Source organism: Notolabrus celidotus, chromosome 5, assembly GCF_009762535.1.
Source record: "Notolabrus celidotus isolate fNotCel1 chromosome 5, fNotCel1.pri, whole genome shotgun sequence".
Taxonomy (NCBI): Eukaryota; Metazoa; Chordata; class Actinopteri; order Labriformes; family Labridae; genus Notolabrus; species Notolabrus celidotus.
The window spans coordinates 7,691,380-7,711,068 of record NC_048276.1 but is presented as its reverse complement, the minus strand read 5'-3'; the positions used below and the strand labels follow the sequence as shown (position 1 = coordinate 7,711,068).

The following is a 19,689-nucleotide window of genomic DNA, read 5'->3' as shown; positions in this document are numbered from 1 at the left end:
CCTCTCTGGGTCCCAGAGATGCAAAGGGAGAATTTTCAGACTCACTGAATACAGTTCAGTTTTTCACAATTAAATGACAACATTTTAGTGTGTGTGGGAGTGGTTTAATGCTTAATTAAGTTTTGAAAATTGTTATTTACAACAAAATGTATACTATATAGCAAGCCCAGCTCAATGTTGTAAGAATAAAAAGTCAAACAACTAGTAAAAAGATTTTAACAGATCCATAACGCTCATCTTTCAGACGTCATAGACAAACGTTTTAAGTGCAAACAGCTCCTGACATGGAAAAAATGTTAATTTCATCAAACATCTGTTAATTGTAAATGAAGCTGGTTGCAGATTTTGAGTTTCTTCTTTTATTTCTTACCACAGATTATTTTTCTCTTCATCTCAACCCTTTGAGGACTTCACCCCTTTTTGTGGCTTAGTATCTGAATTCAGGGAAGACCATGTTTTGTTGTTCTGGGTGTAGATTTAATTTATTAGATGTGGTGTTCGTTCCTTTAATTTATTTGTCTGTTTGTTTGTTTGTTGTTCTTAATTTTACCTTGCAAATTTTTTTTTAAATATTAATCTTTTTTTAATACTTTCATTATTGCAATTGTCTTCTTTTCTTTTCTTTAGTTAATTCTTTTCTATTTTGAATTTATTTAAAATAATCTATTTTAATTAATTTAAAATATATTTTTTTGTTATTTATTTTGTTTTCTATTTATTATTGTCATCTTCTTTTTTCTTTTCTTTATCTATTTATTTTGTATTTTAAATTTATTTAAAATGTATATTTTTTTATTCATTATTGTCATTTTCTTTTTTCTCTTCTTTAGTTATTTATTTTCTACTATAAATGTTTTTAAAATACAATTTATTGATTTATTTTATTATTTGTTTTTTCATTCATTATTGTCATTTTCTTTTTTTTCTCTTCTTAGTTATTTATTTTCTATTATTCTAATTATCATTATTGGGTTTTTTTCTCACTAACAGATTTCTCCACCTTGCTAATTATTATTAAATAAAATAATAAAATCTGTTCATTGTTGTTAAATGAAAAAAATAATATATCTTTATACAACTATACCTCTACCATTGATTTCTCTCTCTCTCTCTCCCCTCATCTGTCAGACATGTACCTGTGGAGCAGTCCTGCATGTGTGCTTGTTTCGGTTGTTGCTGCAGTGCTGACACACAGAAAAAAAGATGACCTTGCATTCTGCTGGAAGGAGCAGGGCTGCCTCATCCTTTTACTTTCACCTTATTTACACAACAGCAGGGGACATGCAGACTGGACCGAGGCCCAGAGAGAGGAGGCAGGGAGGGAGGCAGGGAGGGAGGCGTGATAGGAGAAGGGGAGAGGGTAAATGAAGGTTTTTAAGGGAAAAGGTCTGGAGGATGTTTTCTTTTCTGTAAAACGCAGCTGTCAGAAATCCCCAGACTGTGCAAAAATTCATTACAAAATCAGTCTGAGTATGAAGATTTCCTCAAAAAGATGTTACAAATTGAGTTTGATGGATGATTAAACTTTCCTTTGATGCTTCACTGATCGACTTATAACTATCAGACTTATCGCCAAAGCTCACAGAAGTCAGCTGCAAAAGTTAATTTAGATTAAGCCTCTGTTAGCAGAGACGTCTGCAGGTTTAAACTGAGTCAGTTAGCTAATCTAACTGAAGGTCAACCCAGAACATGAAATGTGCCTGTTAGTGTTAACCTTATGTAATAATTAGCAGATAAACTCTGGGCTGAAGTCGGTTTCTCATGAGAGAAGTCAGGCTGTAGGCTTGTCACATTTGTGATTAAACTGAGGATTCAAGACAGACTCCAGGGGATGCTTTTTCTGCAGCTATCTATCTAACTGTTGGCAAAAAGTGTGATAGCACTCTGTAGTTTTAAACCATGAGATTTAAAGTTCAACTAAAGAAGCTGTTGCCATAAAACTCAGAGTTGCAGCCCTGAAAATATCTGACAGCAGACACAGAAGCAGAGTCTGGCTCACCCTGGCCCGTCGAGCATGAAGATGTGCAGGGGACGAGAGAGATGAACGCGTCAGTGGTCTGCTGCGGGTCAAAGGTCGAGATGGGCGCCTGGTCAGTGGCTCTGATTTGTCTGAGGCTCTAAAAGCTCCCTGGACCTGACTTGGCGTTCGGCTTGTCGTCCTGGTTGCAGACTGGGCACCCTGAGGAGGAGGAGGGAGAAGAGAAAGTCAGACAGGATGCAGAAACATTCTTCGGTAGTGAAAAACATATTCAACCTGACCTCGGAAAGGAAAAAGAATAAAGGTGAACACAGATCTTGACATTTTCAGCCTTTTCCATAACATTACTTCTTCTCCTTGTCCAAAAAAAGCTGAGATTGAGGCATAAAGATTGATAACAGAAAGGCAGCCCACTGATTCAGTCTTGTAAAAATGTCCAATTTAAGCCAAAGATCCTCAAAAGCACACAAAAATAGAAATGCATATGCATCCCTTACAACAGGGGCCACTCCATCTGCATAAGAAGATCTGTAAATGAGTCTAGGACTAATACTTTTCATCACAGATCTCTGATTTAACCTCTCCTTTCCACTGCCAAACAAACCTTTAACTCTGAGATAAGTTTTAACCATGATTGAAAATGTCTCTCTTAAATCTTTTAACACTGTAACGACTGCCATGCTGTTTAAACTTCCACCAGTACAATCATGGATTGTCTTTTTTTAATACTAATACATCTATTACAGCTTTCTATTGTTAAAATGTAACATAAAGCCCCTTTATTCTTATTATCTATGTCTCCTCCTGTCTCTTACCCTCAGGTCTGTCTTCATGTCAGCTGCCTCTTCAGCTGGTCTCTGTATCTCTATTTCATTTCAGTGATTTTAAATGGAGCTACTACTGATGGGGAGTGTTTGAGGATACTGCTGATGATGTGTCTGCCCTTCTCTCAATCTCAAAAAAATCCCCCCCTTCCCATCCACCCCCCTGACCCCTTCAGTCTGCTCTCTCTGTATCTCCATGAAGTGACAACTCTGGAAAATCCATCCTAGCTTGACCTCATGACTCAACTCCTGTACTCTTGTCAGTGGGAAGACCCGCCGCAGTGCTTCCTGCTCACTCCTCCCGTAGAGCTGATAACATGGATGCGTGTGTGTGTGTGTGTAAATGTGAGAGTGTGTAAATGTGAAAGTGATTGAGCACTGGCATGCATTTCTGTAAACAGCATCTTTTTTCTAAAGCAAGAATCCAGTAGTCAAATGTCGACACAAAGAGACACATTTTCCCTTCATCCCAACATACAAAGAGAGTCTGTGTGGAAAATTCCCTTTCTGACCCGGCACAGTGTTTTCATCATAGAGATGGCATGATACTGTAGCTAATTTTTTAACTATGTGGTCACAGTTTGATAACAACTTCGAGCACACTGTGTCCCCAAAACAAAGTGAAGTTCAAACTTAAAGTCCAAAAGTTCTGTGTATTTCTATTCCCATTAAAAGGTGTGATACCATTTTGGTACGCCCCCATGGCGAAACATCTGGACTTGCCAATTGTTCATTTCTAAGAGCAGCTAAAAATGAGAAATATGAGAGTAGTGAAAAAAAAACAAAGGTATTAGATGATTCAAATGCAGGTTTAAAATGTGTTCAGCTATTAACATCTGCATCCAGAAAATGGTCTTGCTACAAACATGAGGCTGTGGGTGTTAAAGGGAAAACATTAACACCCTGTATATAATATAATTGAGGCATATTGAGCATGAAAACACACATTTGGTGTAGCAGAACAAACACTGATGAGTACATGAAACCTTGTGCCATAACAAGACTGACAGAAGAGGAACACAAACCCTGCAAACACAGACATGCTAAACTATAGCTAGGGTTGCCAACTGTCCCGTATTAGCCAGGACATCCCGCATCCCGGGCTAAATCGGTTTGTTTCATATGGGACCTCAATTGTCCCATATATTGACTATTAACTCTTGTAAATACAGCAGACTGCATTCTACAGATCCTTGATTAGATAAAAACAGCAGTGGCAGCTCATGTGCCAATCACACCGCCTGTCATCCAATCACAGAGGATTTTCTCTCTGATGGTCATTAAATGGTCAGACTCAAGAAACAGATGCAGCACAGAGCTGATCAAAATATGAACTTCAAATATCTGTAAACTGACTTGTCATGTAAGGATTTCCCTCTAACTGTGCAGAAGGACAAAAGACTGCTCGAGTCAGTCGAGACTCTTTTGCATTAAATTTTTCTTTTGCCTGTTTTTTGATGTAAAGAGCCAAATTTAAGGTTTCTTTGAGGTTTATTCATATGAGGTTACATTATGATACAGTAAGGATTAAAGGGAATATATACACTTGAATCAGAATATGAATATACACTGAATTCACACATCATGCTCACACCACCATGACACCGTGCACCTGTCCCTTATTCAGTATTGAAGAAGTTGGCAACCCTAGCTATAGCTAGTATCTTTACAGTGCTCTGGGCAACTTTTGTGTTTCTTTGAGCCAAATAAAAAGTTTAGTGGATTGATAATGACAATGTAAACTCACATGAGTGTAAAAGTTACAATGTTAACTGTGCTCACTATCTTAGTATGCTGTGCTACCATGCTAATATTAGCTAACTACTGCTAATCGAACAGTAAAGCAGAGGCTAGCAGGACTTTAGTTATAAACCACAGTATTGGGAGGATATAAACTTTGATTTGATGATTGTGCTTCATAATGTCATGTGAATGTCCACAAACTTTATAATTTAACAGTGTTTAAGATTTCAGTCAGGAACAAAGTGGTGTGCCAAACAACCAACACTGCCCACACTTGTTTAGCTGTGCAGCTAGCATGGCTAAATGAAAACAACACTGGCTTAAATATAAGATTTAAAGGTCTTTCGATGTATGATTTAGAGATAGGAGATGTATATCATGTGATATGGGATTACAATATGAAGTGCAGATGGTTGTTTCTTCAGTTTTTCATTTTGGTTGTTGTTCAAAAAGCTAGGAGGAAAAAGTATTTGGGTTATTAAAGGGGACATTCTGATACTTAACCTATTTAAACAGTTGTGTTTTTAATTCAAACCAATGTCTCTCACTCTGTCTGGCACCCAACCCTGAAAACCTTTCACCATCATAATAAAATCTCACTTTACTGTGCTGTGCTGAGATCATTTCATCTTTACTACCCCATAAATATCTGACATTCTTGGACAAATGCCCCCTCTGCTCCTCCTTTGCTAGACAAAAGCAGCTGAACTGAACTTTTTTATTGATTCTTTTATTGATCATCACAATGTGCTGGATTGTGTATCTTCCCGTTATGCTCCACTCCACTAAAATTCCCCCTCACTGTAAATCAAATACATAAAAACACTTGACAGAGGGTGTGATGCACAGAGCTAAAAGTGTCTGTTTTTTGCTGCTGTGTAACCGGCCTGCCAGACAGTTTGATTAAGATTAGCCAGATTAAATATGGCCTTTTTTTATATGAATTCCTAAAGTTCTGTGCTGTTGGTTTAAGAGCTATTTGAGGTTACCAGATTTACACTTTGTAAGCATAATGAGGCAGCTGGAATGCCCTGAGAGAGCAGGGCAGCACAGGAGCTATTTACACACCTCATTCTTTTCTCAGAAATTATGTTAAATAATCCTTTAAAATAACAGTCGGCTGGTGTGCGCTTAGCTCTTACTGTCTGTGGTTTCAGGAGGATAAATGTAGTTTCCAGATGGATGCCATACGAGTCAGAGACCATCTGATTTATAAAAGGCTTTTATTGGTGGAAAAACAACAGGCTTGGAGACCATCCAAACTATTATTCTTAATTAATCGGCCCCATTTAAAAGCCTAGCGCACATTCCCCTGAGTATGCTCCCCGACGTGTGTGTGGTGCGCTCTATAATGACTCAATGGTTTATTCTGCTTGAGTGTGTGTGGTCACGAATGGTACAGTGAACAGTTACATAAACAAAATGTGATCCATTTTCATAGATACTTATCTCGATATACTTTAACCCTCCTGTTATGTTTGTTTCTCTGGAACAGCAATAATGTTCCTGGGTCAATTTGACCCGGGCATGTTCAATTATCCAAAAGTGTCAGAACCCCAAAAAATCCCAATACATTTTTTAAATCAAATTTTTAACTCCATTACTAACCAGTTAAATCAAGATTTGGTCAATTGGTGTTCTTTAATTCTCACAGATCATGGTTCAATGAGGATAACTCAGTCGTTTTTCATTAAAATTAATGTTAAAACTTTTCTTAATGTACACTGGAAACCCCTAATTATAAATACAATAGTTTTACATGACATAGATTTTTTATTTTTTCTATTTTCATTTAAATTTTATTTATTTATTTATTTTTTCTTATATTTTTGGCCTTTTTTCCTTTATAGGACAGGTGAAGAGAGACAGGAAATGTGGGGAGTAGAGAGCGTGGGAAGACATGCAGGTAGAACCTTCAGTTATCAGGCCCCTCTCGTTTAAAAAACTTGTGAAGACGACACATTTATTTAAAACAGGCCTTCGACTCACCGTGTTCAGACTAATGTTTTATTCATGCTATGTTCTGTTTCTTTTAATGTGTTGGATATTTTCCTGTGAAGCACTTTGTGATTTTATTCTGTGAAAGGTGCTATACTAAATAAAATTTACTTACTTACTTACTTACTTTGAAATCATCTACCAGTCAGGGTCCGGGAGGCAGACACCCTCTCTACTTTTAAGAGTAGGCTTAAAACTTTCCTTTTTGATAAAGCTGATAGTTAGAGCTGGATCAGGCTTGGACCAGCTTTTGTTATGCTGCTATAGGCCTAGACTGCCAGGGGAACTGGCGCACTAACACACTGGGATCCTAGCCCATTAAAGTTACTAACCACAGACCTTTCTGGAGTCCCTGAGCTCCCTTGTCTCGTAGATTCCTCTGAGCTGCCGTAGACGTCATCCTGCTGCGGATGTTCTGGACTCCAGCTGATACGGACGTGCTGGACTCCAGCGGCAACAGCTTCTACTACTCGTCTCATCACTATCACCTCTCTCTCTTACTCCCCTCTATCTGTCTTTCCAGACCCAACTCAGTCGAGGCATGATGGCTGTCTAGCATGAGTCTGGCTCTGCCTGAGGTTTCTGCCTGTTATAAGGAAGTTTTTCCTTGCCACTGTAACTAGCTAAATACTGCGATGTGCAATGCTCACGGTGGATTAAGGTGGGGTCAGACTTCCCTGTCTTGATGTTGGGTCTCTGTTCATAATTTGACATAGAGTGGTCTAGACCTCCTATGTTTGTAAAAGCGTCTTGAGATAACGTTTGTTGTGATTTGGCGCTATACAAATAAAGGTAGATTGATTGATTGATTGATGCAGGAAATGGTCGACCGGACGGGAATTGAACCGGCGACCCCTGCGACGAGGACTGTAGCCTCTATGCCCTGGTGAGTTCCACATTTCCAATATGGCTGCCACCGTCGATTGGCTTCAAAACAGCGCTCAGGAACAGATGGGTGATGTCACGGATACTACATCCATTATTTATACAGTCTATGGATGCAACACTTGCTTTTTGTTTGAGTGCTGTTTGATGTGTCTGATGTATGTTGGGTGTATATATTGTTTTTCTGTGTTTTTATTGTTTTTCTTATGTTTTATCCTCATTTTAAAGCACATTAACAGTAACTAAATATCATTTTATATAACATTTATATTGCAATTGCCATTGGAAAAACACATGAAGAACATTTTGTGTTCAGAAAGTAAACAGTAGTGTATCGTTGTGTCTGCTTGGTTTACAGTGAGTCTACTGCGTGTACACTCCTGTGTTATTCTCCTGTGTTATATATCTACAGCTTTTATAAATCGTCTATTGGTTTCTAGAACTATATAAATCTTTTGTTTCTGGAGTGTTCAGTAAAATCCTTTTAAAGCACCTCATACATCAATCAGGCTGACTTGGATTGAATGCACTTTACTTACCATGATGCTCTTCTGCTCTGTGTCAGCACTCCCTTCATCTGAGCAGCAGGAGTTGGCACTGTGGACATCTTGGATCCCATTATTCAGGTGATCAAGCTTTTCCATCAGCAGGGTCATAGACTCGCACGCATCAGCCTAAAGACACACACACACACACAAACACACATCAGTGAGAACACAGTCTTGCACTTCAGGTACCCTGGAGAAATCTGCTCCTCTACCTCCACCTACTTCCTCCTTCACTGCCTCAAGGTTCCTTTGCATATGATTATTGTGCTCTTCAGCTTGAGCAGTGACACAGTGTATCCTGTGCTGCGTAGGAGGGGACACTTTATTAGTGCGATTATCATAACGCGAGCCTTCAATAGAAGAGAAATGCTGACGCCAAAAATAAGATGCTGATGTTGAATCGTCATAAAAACAGCCATGGGGCTGATTCTCGTTATGCAATCATGTTTTCAATATCAGTCCACTCCACATTGAACACATGCACATACCGAAACCCTTCGCTTTCCCTCCCTTTCCCTCTCCACCCATTGGTCATGGACTGTGACTGAGACACTTGTTCACTGGCCTTCCAGGAAATGAACAAACTGCTTTGTTTCTGGGCTCCGCTGCCAATCCCAGAGTCCCAGAGGCTGATAGCAGCACATAGGGCCCCTTTGAGGAGCCTGAAGTCCAAAAACAGCCCCCTCACTCACACACATACATGCAAGGACACAAGCATGCCCACACCTACCCACCCACCCACCCATCCACCCACCCATCCACCCACCCACTCACACACCCACACACACACAAACACACCCTTTCTGTCCACTCCCATTCCCAAAGCCATCATGTTGACCGGTTTAAAAAATATCTGCAGTAACGGCTCGGGCGGTAAAACCATTTCCTGTGTGTTACAGCCCCCACATCTCCAGATTCCTACACACAGGAACACAGAGAGGCTGTCTATGTGCAGCAGCAGGGTGCTATTTTTACCCTCACTGAGGGGGACAGAGTCAGGGTGAGGGGAGAACACATGGAGGGGAGGCCTTTCAGTGGCATGAGCAACTGCAAACATGAACACACCACTGCACAGACATAGACACATGTTGGCACACTCCGACTTCTCCCGGCGAGTCGCTCTCAGAGTTCATGAAATCTTAATAAGCTTCTGTGAGAGTAAATACAAAGGGAAGGGCTCTTAATGCACCACTTTATCTCTGATACAAGACCTCTTCATTAGCCTGTTGGTCTGAGCTGTCTGGTGAAGCCCAAGCAGCCGTTATCCTGATGTGTATGTCGAAGCATGAATAAATAAAGGTGTGTGTAAGAGCGCTCTGATTCATCCACAAAGACCCTTCACTTCATGTGCTGTCACTGTTTGTCTGTCGTCATCACATTTATATATCATCCATCACTATAGAGCAAACTTTCAGCAATAATCAGCTTATTAGAAATAAAGCCAATTAACATCCTTGACGTACTGAATTCATCTGATGAATGAGGTGGTTGCATGGGTAAAAAGAGGACTCAGACAAAAAATGAGAACTGCACTCTGAACTCTGATTGGCCGCCCTAAATGTCAAAGCTACGATTGGCTGCTTGCCTTAAAAGGGGCGGGACTTGTGTTAAAATCAACTATTTGCTGCTTTTGTTAGTAATAAGACTGACTTTGGACACGGCTAACATCTTCTCGTTGAGTCCTTCAAGAGTTACGTTCAGAAGATTTAAATATTGCTTCTGTTGTGTTTCATAGTTCAGTTTAAGAATTATGTGCAGGAATATAACATCTCTGTGTTAAAGTAGATATGCATGGTGGATACAGATGAGTTAAATAAACAATATTGAGTTGGTTTATGTGCACACACCTCACTTCACCCCTGCATAAGTCAGTGCCCCAATCAAAAAAGTCTGGACACACATTTGGCAACCACCTCTTCACAAGATGAATACACCGACCCTCCGGTTCTCCATAGGTGCATGGCCGTAGCATGTTTGTGCATGAGTGTATGTATAAAAAACGTATGTGTGTGGCATGATCAAAGAAACCCCAGAGTGAAAAACTTGAATTTCCCCCATGGGGATTAATAAAGTACTTTCTTCTGCTCAAACATTACATCTTATTTTAAAGAATCCATCAAGAAAATTGTGCTCCCTGATTTGGTAACCATTCATGTTTTTATTATTTTTGGCTTTTAATATCTTGGAATAAGATTTATGTTTGGACTTGTCAGGTCAGTGTGGCTTATTTTAAGAGTAATGGGATATTTTAATCAGTGATGAGACAAGCAAGTGTTAACATCGGACATGGTGGGACAGAATGTCTTTAAATCTGTGAGTATATAAGGCTCCTGCGGTAAATTCACAAATCGTGTCCCTCCTTTTTCTGCAACGCCATGATGCAAAGTGAAGTCATCAATCTGCTGTTGTGGGGTATAAGTTAAAATTACAAAGGCGAAGTGGTGACAGAAATTTAAGTTGCAGCGTCAGAGTGTGACAGCAAAATCTCAATGTTAAAAAAAGGGCAAAAAAATTGACTCTCTTTTAGCTCAGTTTTATCCCCTTGTAAGAAAAAATGCAGCTTAATGATCCTCCATGTTTCACAGATGATAGAGTGTTTTATTTTCAACTTTGTGGAGTAGAGAAGCTAAAAATACACCCCTACATGGGTGGTGAGTGTATCAAACATATAAATATTTTAGATTCAGTAGATAGCTCTCCCTATGAGTAAGGCCCTGCAAATTTCAAGATTGTTTCTTAATTTGTTATTTCAAAAGATATCTTAAAGACACATGTGAAGACAAAGTGAAAAGGGGTCAAGAGTATAAAGGACCATGAAAGTAGTCCAAAGCAGCGTTTCACCAGCTCCCTGTTTAATATTTAATTCTGTTATTTAAGATTCAAGCATCCGCCTCCACGTTCAGAAACACAACACTCAAATTGACTTAAATATATAATAACAACATGACATATTTTCACATTCTGTCCTTTTTCAAGTACTGGACATTCACTGTAATCCAAGTTCTGTCAAAGGAAGCAGCAGTAGCTTCAATTTCCAAGAAAATCCAGAACAGCATGCAGCACATTTTGAAATATACCACTGGAATTTAATATTATTGCTGGTTGGACTTGCGTCTGATTTCCTGGAAATGAAAAACTATTTCATCATTGGTTGGGACAGTAATGTGTCATGACCTCCAGTAAACAGAACTAATCTCAGTACCTGCACAGACATGATAGAAAGCTGTTGTATTATCAGAGTCAGATATTAAAGTCAAGCCTGTGAGATTTGTTTCACTTAAAGCAGCTTGATTTTTTCTTGTTCTCTGAATTCCTCGGATAATTTCATTTGGCAAAGTTGTAACCCACATTGTGGAGTGTGACGAAACAGCATGTACAGAGATATTCCAGGAATGCAGAGCCACAATGAGGCCTCTTTGACTTAACAGGTATTCAAATGAGCCCAGTCCCGCGCCCGTCAATAAGTGACTTTAAAAGCTCCTCGGTCAAACATTAGAGAACAACACAACAAAAAGAACGGACCCTTTCATTTCAGTCCAAGAGGGCAGAGCAGAGCGCGCTGTGCCAGAGGACTGTTATAAGAACGTGCCAACGTCTGAGGGCTGCGCTGACAGGTGTGAGAACGCAGTCAGGGGCACACTCTCACTAATGGATAGCACTGGTGGTGCAGTGCATGCTGGGAGATGGAGATGCCAAGGTGAACCAGGAGACGAAATAGAGGAATTTATGATTCAGAGTTCACCTGCCAATATTGCATTTTACTCAACATATTTATATGAAAGGATTACTTTTGAGAATTTTCGTCTTTTGTGAGCTTTTTATCGCTGAACATTATAGAAGCAACATGTATGCAAAAAAAGACACATATGCCAAATACTACATTAAATACATGCATCTGTGCATCTGTGCAGGATACAGCATGCATCCCTATTAAAACTGTAGCATAGGGGCACAGTCTGCCTAAGGGACTAAGCATGTGCCCCATATACAGAGGCTGTAGTCCTCGTCCCAGTGGTCGCAAATTCGACTCCCGACCTCTACCATTTGCTGCATGTCTTCTCTGCTCCCCACATTTCCCGTCTCTCTCCAGTTTTCCTATCTAATAAAAACGCAAAAATGTCAAAAAACATAACTTAAAAAAAAAACTGCAACATAAATAAAATCACAGAAACACACTGATTTCCAGGATTTAAAACACACCTTCAATAAAGTCAAACTACCAGAAACAAAGCATGACTCAAATGGAAATAAGCAACGGCTGAGAAATTTAAGACAATTTATAACAACTTGCTGTCCTCTAGTGGTTAAAGTAGGACTTACGCTTCTTGCTTATGAAACAGACTGAATTTAACGGGGATTCCTCTTAATGAGCTACAAAAGCAAACTAGAACATTTTCAAAAAGACTGACAGTTTCTTTATCCGCATTTTTAATAGCTACAACTGCTGCGAGTGGGTAGGCAGAAGATGCTGTCGAGGACTATCTGTGGGTCTTTTAGATCTGCAACCCCCTGCCTTTATCATTTTTCTAGGTGTCGCTGGGTGTCTTGTGTCTATTCTGTATTTATATGTTAAAGGTGACATATAATGCAAAATTGACTTTTTAATGGTTCTTTACCTGAAATATGTTTCCCTGGCATGTCTACAAACCCCCCGAGAATGAAAAAAATCCATTCTGCCCCTGTTCTGATTTCTCCACCTTTCTGTAAATGTGTGTGAAACGAGCCGTTTCAGACTTCCGTGTTTTTGTTACGTAACAACAATATCCGGTCTGTCACTGAGTCAGAGCTCGGAGCTTGTTCAGCCCATAGACTGTATAAAATAATACTGAATCCCTCCTCCGTTTTTCATTACCTGCACAAATGTGTGCTAACAAGGAGCTTAGGAGGGAGGCATGCTAGTTGTAGGCTGTCTTAATAAACACAAAGGTCGGTTTTACTCCCCACGTCTGCAGATTTGAAGATCTAGTGGATGATTTTTATTTATCATGGATAAGTGCTAGCGCTAGTTAGCATAGCCACATAGCTACATGTTCGTAGCTGTGTACCAAGACACACGTCTACATACTGATAAATAAAACAACAAGAAACACTAAATCTATGACCAATCGTTCAGAAAGGTCCTGCTACAGGCGCCTCTCCGTCAGGATCAGATTCAGAGGGTTGAAGTAACGCGATCTCTGAGCAGCCGTGTATATTCAGCCAACATGTAAACATTAGATCAACGTGCTGGAGAGCCGAGGCACATCCACTTCCGGAGGGGGCGTGGTCAGAGGGAAAACAGAGTGTTCTGATGAGGAATGAAGAAGAGGGCTTTTCAGGCAGACCAAAATCTGATTTCAAAGTGTTTTTTTGAGCATAAACTTTAAAGACATGTTTTGGGGACCTCTTAGACCAATATATATTGATGAAAAAAGCGTTATATGACCCCTTTAAGAAAACCAAAACATTACAATGTTAAGTTTTTAGTAGGATCTAGAAGTTATTGATCCAAAAATTCAGGATTACCCTAATCCCAGCAGAGGTCTAGATTCAGGCTGTATTTAAAAAATGAAAGGAAATAAATCTTGGTTAAACAACACAACACCTTTAAAGTATATTCTAAACTTTGGATTTGAATTTCTGTATCCTGACAGTGGCACTTGAAATACAGTAGACATTATGTTTTTTGTCCTATTCATATATTTAACCAAATAGCTAACATAGTATTCTAATTAAACCTTAATGGCTACTCTAAAGGTCTAAGTTGTCCATCACCCTGAATACAGATCAGTTCTGATAGACTCCTATTGATATTTGAGTTTTAGACTACGTCATTTTTTAATTGAAATGAATCAATTTTCTATCTGTTTTTTTTGGAAACATGACTCAGCAATATATACACCCCACACATCGATTGTCCCCGAAGTCTTGTTGTGTTGTAGGTTATCGTATGTTTATTTGTTTGTTTCTCTCGTTTTGTTGGTGTGTGTGTGTGTTTTAGATCTTGTCCAGTCAGTGTTGTGCTGCTGTATTGTAATTTTGTGTACTTAGAAAAAAAAAATCATAGTTAAACCAAAGCAACGGTGAGGATCTTTCAGATTATAAAGACTTTGGCGGCTCATGTGGACAAAGTATTTAGAATGTCGTCCCATTTGGAGCTCTGGGAATGTGGTTTAAGTCTTCTTTCAAAGTCTGTATCTGGATTAAGTTGATCCATTTCAGTTTTTCTTTCAAAAACTGGGACAAAAGTGAACCGGATTGGGGCGCTGGTGGCCTAGCGGTCTAAGCGCCCCACATACAGAGGCTACAGTCCTCATCGCAGGGGTCACCGGTTCGATTCCCGGCCGGTTGACCATTTCCTGCATGTCTTCCCCCACTCTCTACTCCCCATACTTCCTGTCTCTCTTCAGCTGTCGTATCAAATAAAGGCAAAAAGGCCAAAAATATAACTTTAAAAAAAAAGAAAAGAAAAAAAAAGTGAACCGGATTATGTGAACTTTGATGATTAGGATTTAAATCTAGATCATCATTACCTAGAACCAGATTAAACATGTGAACCGTCAGGCCCTGGTGTTGTGAATGTCAGCTCCCTGTCACAATGACAAAGTGCAACCCTCTAAAGAGACAGCTGTGCCTGTCAGACTATAACAATGAGAATCTCTGCTGTGTTATAAGCCGGTCTGCAGCCTCTCTAGCTTTTATCCGACACTGATCACGTCTTTGTCTTTATAATCCCTCCTCTTGTCCCTGTCATGTTTGTCTTACCTGCTGTCCACTCTTCTGCCGTGTCTCCTCTTCCTCCGGGCTACCTGTGACCTCAGGTTTCTCCTTCTTGCTGTGCTTTTGCCCCCTTGATGCGGAGCTACTAGGCTGGGCATCCTGTCTCTTCCTCAGGCACTTCCTGCTCCTGCTCAAGTTTCTCCGGCGACGGCTGACCAGGAATTCCTTATATTGTGAGGTCTCAGGAAAATCATCGTCGTCTCCCTCTCCAGCCGTGGATGAGGAGGACTCCCCACCGCTGGAGCTATCGTCACGATTACTTAAGATCACTTGGCTATCATAATCACTGAACACGATGGCACTTGGCTTGTGTTTTACTATTCTTAGCTGGTCCAAAGAGGAGTCCTCTGTTGTGTTTGCAGAAACTGGAAGGTGGCTGCAGCTACTTTTATCCTGGGCTGATGAAACAGCAGAATAAAGCTCATCAGAGAGGGATGTCTCATCTTCTTGCTGAGGTAATACGGCCCCACAAGGCTTTAGAAACTCTTCCTCCTCCTGAGAATATCTCTGAATAGCAGCTTGACAGTCCAAGTCTGAAGCCTTCATATCCTGATCTGATCCAGGAGCTCGCTCTGGACTCTGGTGCCCATTCTGCTGCTGTGTGTCTGGCTTAGCTGTATCACAAGAGGAGGAGCTGAAGTCCATCTCCAGCTCAATCAGTCTGTGAGCATGGCTGACCACAGGCTCTGGAGCAGAGTGCAGCAGTGGGACAGGTTCAGACATGGTCTAAGTCTAAGTCAGGGGGAGAACTTGACCATGCAGGTCACTCACAGCCTGAGGAGTAATGTGCCTGTGAGGCTGCTGCTGCTGAACAGGCAGAGCAGCACCTGGATGTTCATTCATCACTCAGGAACCAGTCCTCACCTGCTCTGCTTCTTTTACATTAAGTACAGAACAGGAACAGGAGTTCATGCAGCTCTGATGGAGGTCAGGTGACACACAGCTGCTGAAATGAAGGATGATGTTCACACTTTGGTCACATGTGAAGCTCCAAGAAAAGTCCTTTGATGCCTGTGAGAAGAGAAAAAAAGACACAGTGTTCATTTAAGTGCACAATAAAAAGTATAAACATGTATAACTATCCATCTTTATGAATGAACGAACCCGTCTGTGATCAAGTCTGGACTTGCTTACAGGTTTCTGCTGCTTCAGCAGGTTTATCCATCTATGAACAGCCGACAGCATATCAATCATTTTATACACTCTCTTTTTTTAAGATTTATTTTCTACTTCCCTTCTTTCATGCTCTTAAACTAATGCTACATGTGTTGAATTGGATATTAAAAGGTCAAACCTTCACCCTTGTGGCTGCTCCATACCAGAGACAACAAAGTTAGTGTGAAAGAAATCCCACAACACACCGTTGAGTAACTCTGACACGTTTTTTTCCTTTTTTTCTGTCTTCCAAAAATGCATTTTACACTCTGTTTTTTCCTGGTGGGTATTTTTGGCTGCGGTCAACACACCCTTTCCTTGCCTAGCATGGTTTCTTTGTCTTGCAAACACAAAGTGTTCCTAAAACTGAGCTAAAATCCTTTCATTTTGAGAGAATAAAAACTGCATCTGTGTGTGTGTGTCTCAAATTAAATTAATTACTCCCAGGAGGAGTCTCATAACACGGTCATGCAAACAAAGAGTCATTTTTTCCTAATATTTTTGAATGCCATGTGTCAACACGTTAAAAAAAGTTGCACTACGGGGACTTGAAATCTTCTTAATGTCTTGGTAATTTCTTGATGTCATTAAATCCCAAATAATATCCATAACAAGAGCTTATCAAAAAAAAAGCTTGCATCACAAGGATACCATGATTCTTTTCCCAACATACCAGATGTTTCCATGTCATCAAAGAACTTGCGTAGTCCAAGAACACATCAGAGGTTGCAGATCGGGCACCGGCAGGTATAACAGGTATCCTGCTCCGTTCTTCCACGCTGCGTGAGGGTTATTGTACACACCGTGTTGGTTTACTTCTGAACAGAAATGAAATGCTGTGAGGGGAGGAGAGAAAAAAGAAAGGGTTGAGGAATGCTTTTCCCTCCTACATTACCTCAGCAAGAAGACAGCGAGGTCCACAGGCAGGTGTTTGAGCTATTTATGCAAGTGTGTGTAAGTGTGTGTGTGCATGTGTGAGTCAGAGGAGTGAGTGTTGTTCTGCATGTGAATGAAAGAATGAGCAAAGGAGGAAAACATGTTTATTGAACTTGAAGCTAATGGTTGGAAATGATCAAACTGGTTGAAAAGCTGCAGGTACATCAGACTTGATTGAATTGACGTTTAGTTAAAAGCTTCGGGTGTTCAGTGCACCTTCTTACCCCTCCCTGTGCCTCTTCTTCACTCATAGCTGTATATTCTTGCTCCAGGGGAAGGATTTTTTACTTCAGAAGCACATTCCTCGACTACACATGAGGTAATGCTTTCTAATCCTATTTTAATCGCCCCTCAGTTCATACATTTCTAACAAGAGAAAAAGTGTAAGCCTGGATCGACTAAAAAGGACTTGTGGTGTGCTCACAAAGCTGTCAGTGGGCTGTGGAATTCCACAGGTTTGCCAGCAAACACTAAATTTCATGTTTTTTTAGGGAATGTCTTTGGTCAGGAGTGAAGACCTGCAATTTGTACGTTAGCTTTCAGGCTGATGCTGCTTGTTGGGGCCTGTTTGACCCTCAAGGACTAGAGGGGGGAGAGATCTGGTCAAGGTGGAGGGTGCAGGAAGAGTCGAGAGTTAGTCTGAGCGTTTTTTGAATCAATATTTGACTAAAGAGCTGATGAAAAACGTTACATTATTAAGTGTTCTCAACTGTTTCGTGATATTTAACTAATTGCCTTGTAACCTGTATGTTAGAGGACTGTTTTACAATTATGTCAACTGAAAAAATTGGGAAATATAATCTTATACTGAGTTTAATAAGTCTAAGAACCACATGCTACATGCAAACCAAATGCCACTTGAAATTTGGACTGCTTTTGAGTGTACTAACCCTTTAAATACCACTCTCCAACCATTAAATAACACAGCAGGAATATCATGACTGATAAAAAATACTTACTCATGATTAAACTTGATTCTTATGAATGAACTTCATGAGCCGTCTTGCTTGAATGGACCTGAAAAATCTTCATCCCCGACCCCCACAGACTCCAGAGTGACTCTGTCCCACAACGCTGTGATGATGTATGCATTTCAATTAAGCCCAAACACATATTTCATTTAAGCTACGCCAACCTGCAGAGACATGCTCCTCCACATATAACATTCCTGTCATACAGGAGGTATAGTTACCTGGGTCAGGCGGAAGAACAGCAGAGGAAAGGGAAAACATGAGGAGGTTTGACAGGTTGTTACAGAAGACAAAACAATTAGAGAAAAGCAAGACAGATAGTGTAATAACTGCCAAGGTTTGTGATTAGTGTTATTTTAAATGTAACGATCCACTGAGGGGAGGAACGTAAGATTAGCTGGGAAAAACATCAGTATATCACCACTGAACTACATGAAACAGCCTAGCTGCACACTGTGTGCTGTACATATCCTGTTAAATATGCAACTAACCATCATTTTGACAACAAATATTCACATGCATTCAGTCAGATAAGCAAAGATAAATGTACCTTCCAGCTGCAGCATGACAAGAAACATGGGATTAAAACTCTGGCCTCACTCGCCTGAAGGGAGAGACGTGTAATGACAGAAACAGTGAACTGTCTCTTTGTTGTTTCGATGTAAACCTGAAGTAACCATGTGTTGCCTTTGTTTGTGACTGTAGGTTTGTTATAAAGTTGAGTCAGATTGATCATAGAGGGCATTTCACAAGGTCCCTTCTACAAAAACGTCACTTGTATTGTCATGCAATGACAGGACAGCATGGTGACACTGTAAGCTTCTGTTTTTGTTGCATGGGATTAACAATCTTACATTTCTTGATGGCATCAGACTGTTTCTATACAGCCTCACACTGTCTTCAGTGTAAACAGTGTCAAAATATGACACAACAAAGAAAAGATGCAATCTGTCCAGTGAGTCTCATACAGGACGCAGACATAAAAACCTGCTCATGGGCCTCAAGGAGAATATCATAGGTGTTTGGACTCTGTTTCAATAAATCAATCAGAATTTATTTGTAAAGTGCTTTTCATACAATGATATTGTAACACAAAGTGCTGTATATAAAAAATGTTAGAAATAGAATAAATTAAAAATACAACGAAAAAAAAAAAGAATACCCCCCTATCCCTGCATCCTAATCCTAACCACATCGCCCCAAACCCCAAACCAACCCCACAATCCATATGTAAGGTTAATATCATGATTTATGCAAAATATAAAAGTAATACAAAAATAATAATAAATAAAAAAGAAGTTGTTGATGAACTGAGAAAACACTGGAGGTAAAATAAGAGATTAAAACTCACCAAAAGAAAATAAAATACTAAGATAAAGAAACACTAAAAGATTAAACCAGTAAAATAAACTAAGATACTACACTGATAGTAAATACAGCAAAGTAAAACAGAAAAAAAAATAAAAATGATGAGAGGTAATCTATAAAAATCATGAAATGATACGATTTAATCAATAACTAAATAAATAATGAAACAATCCGCAATAAATTAAAGAAAAAATAAATATATAATACAAATTAACTGAATAAATATTTTAAATGTGTCTACACTAACTTAAAATAAGACAGTATATACTTAAAAAATGACTAAAATTTGAACTACATAATAAATAAATAAATAAATTACTAAAATAAAGAAACACTAAAATATTAAACCAGTAAAATAAACTAATATACTACATTGATAGTAAATACAGCAAAGTAACACAGTAAAATATTAAAATTCTGAGAGGTAATCTGTAACAATCATTCAATGATGATCTAATAATTAATAACCAAAAAGAAAAAACTATATTTCACAATAAATTAAAGAAAAATAAATAACTACATAA

The 19,689-nt window shown here is 39.4% G+C and overlaps 1 protein-coding gene across 1 annotated transcript in view; it reads right to left on the bottom strand.

The window, feature by feature from the left end:
• stard13a (StAR-related lipid transfer (START) domain containing 13a) overlaps positions 1-19,689 on the bottom strand; it is an 84,892-nt gene that overhangs the window by 64,704 nt on the left and 499 nt on the right. The window contains 6 exon segments of the mRNA XM_034683273.1: positions 2,000-2,179; positions 7,968-8,102; positions 14,721-15,746; positions 15,840-15,900; positions 16,564-16,726; positions 17,786-17,900. Coding sequence (XP_034539164.1) covers positions 2,000-2,179; positions 7,968-8,102; positions 14,721-15,458 — 1,053 coding nt within the window. The 5' untranslated portion in view covers positions 15,459-15,746; positions 15,840-15,900; positions 16,564-16,726; positions 17,786-17,900.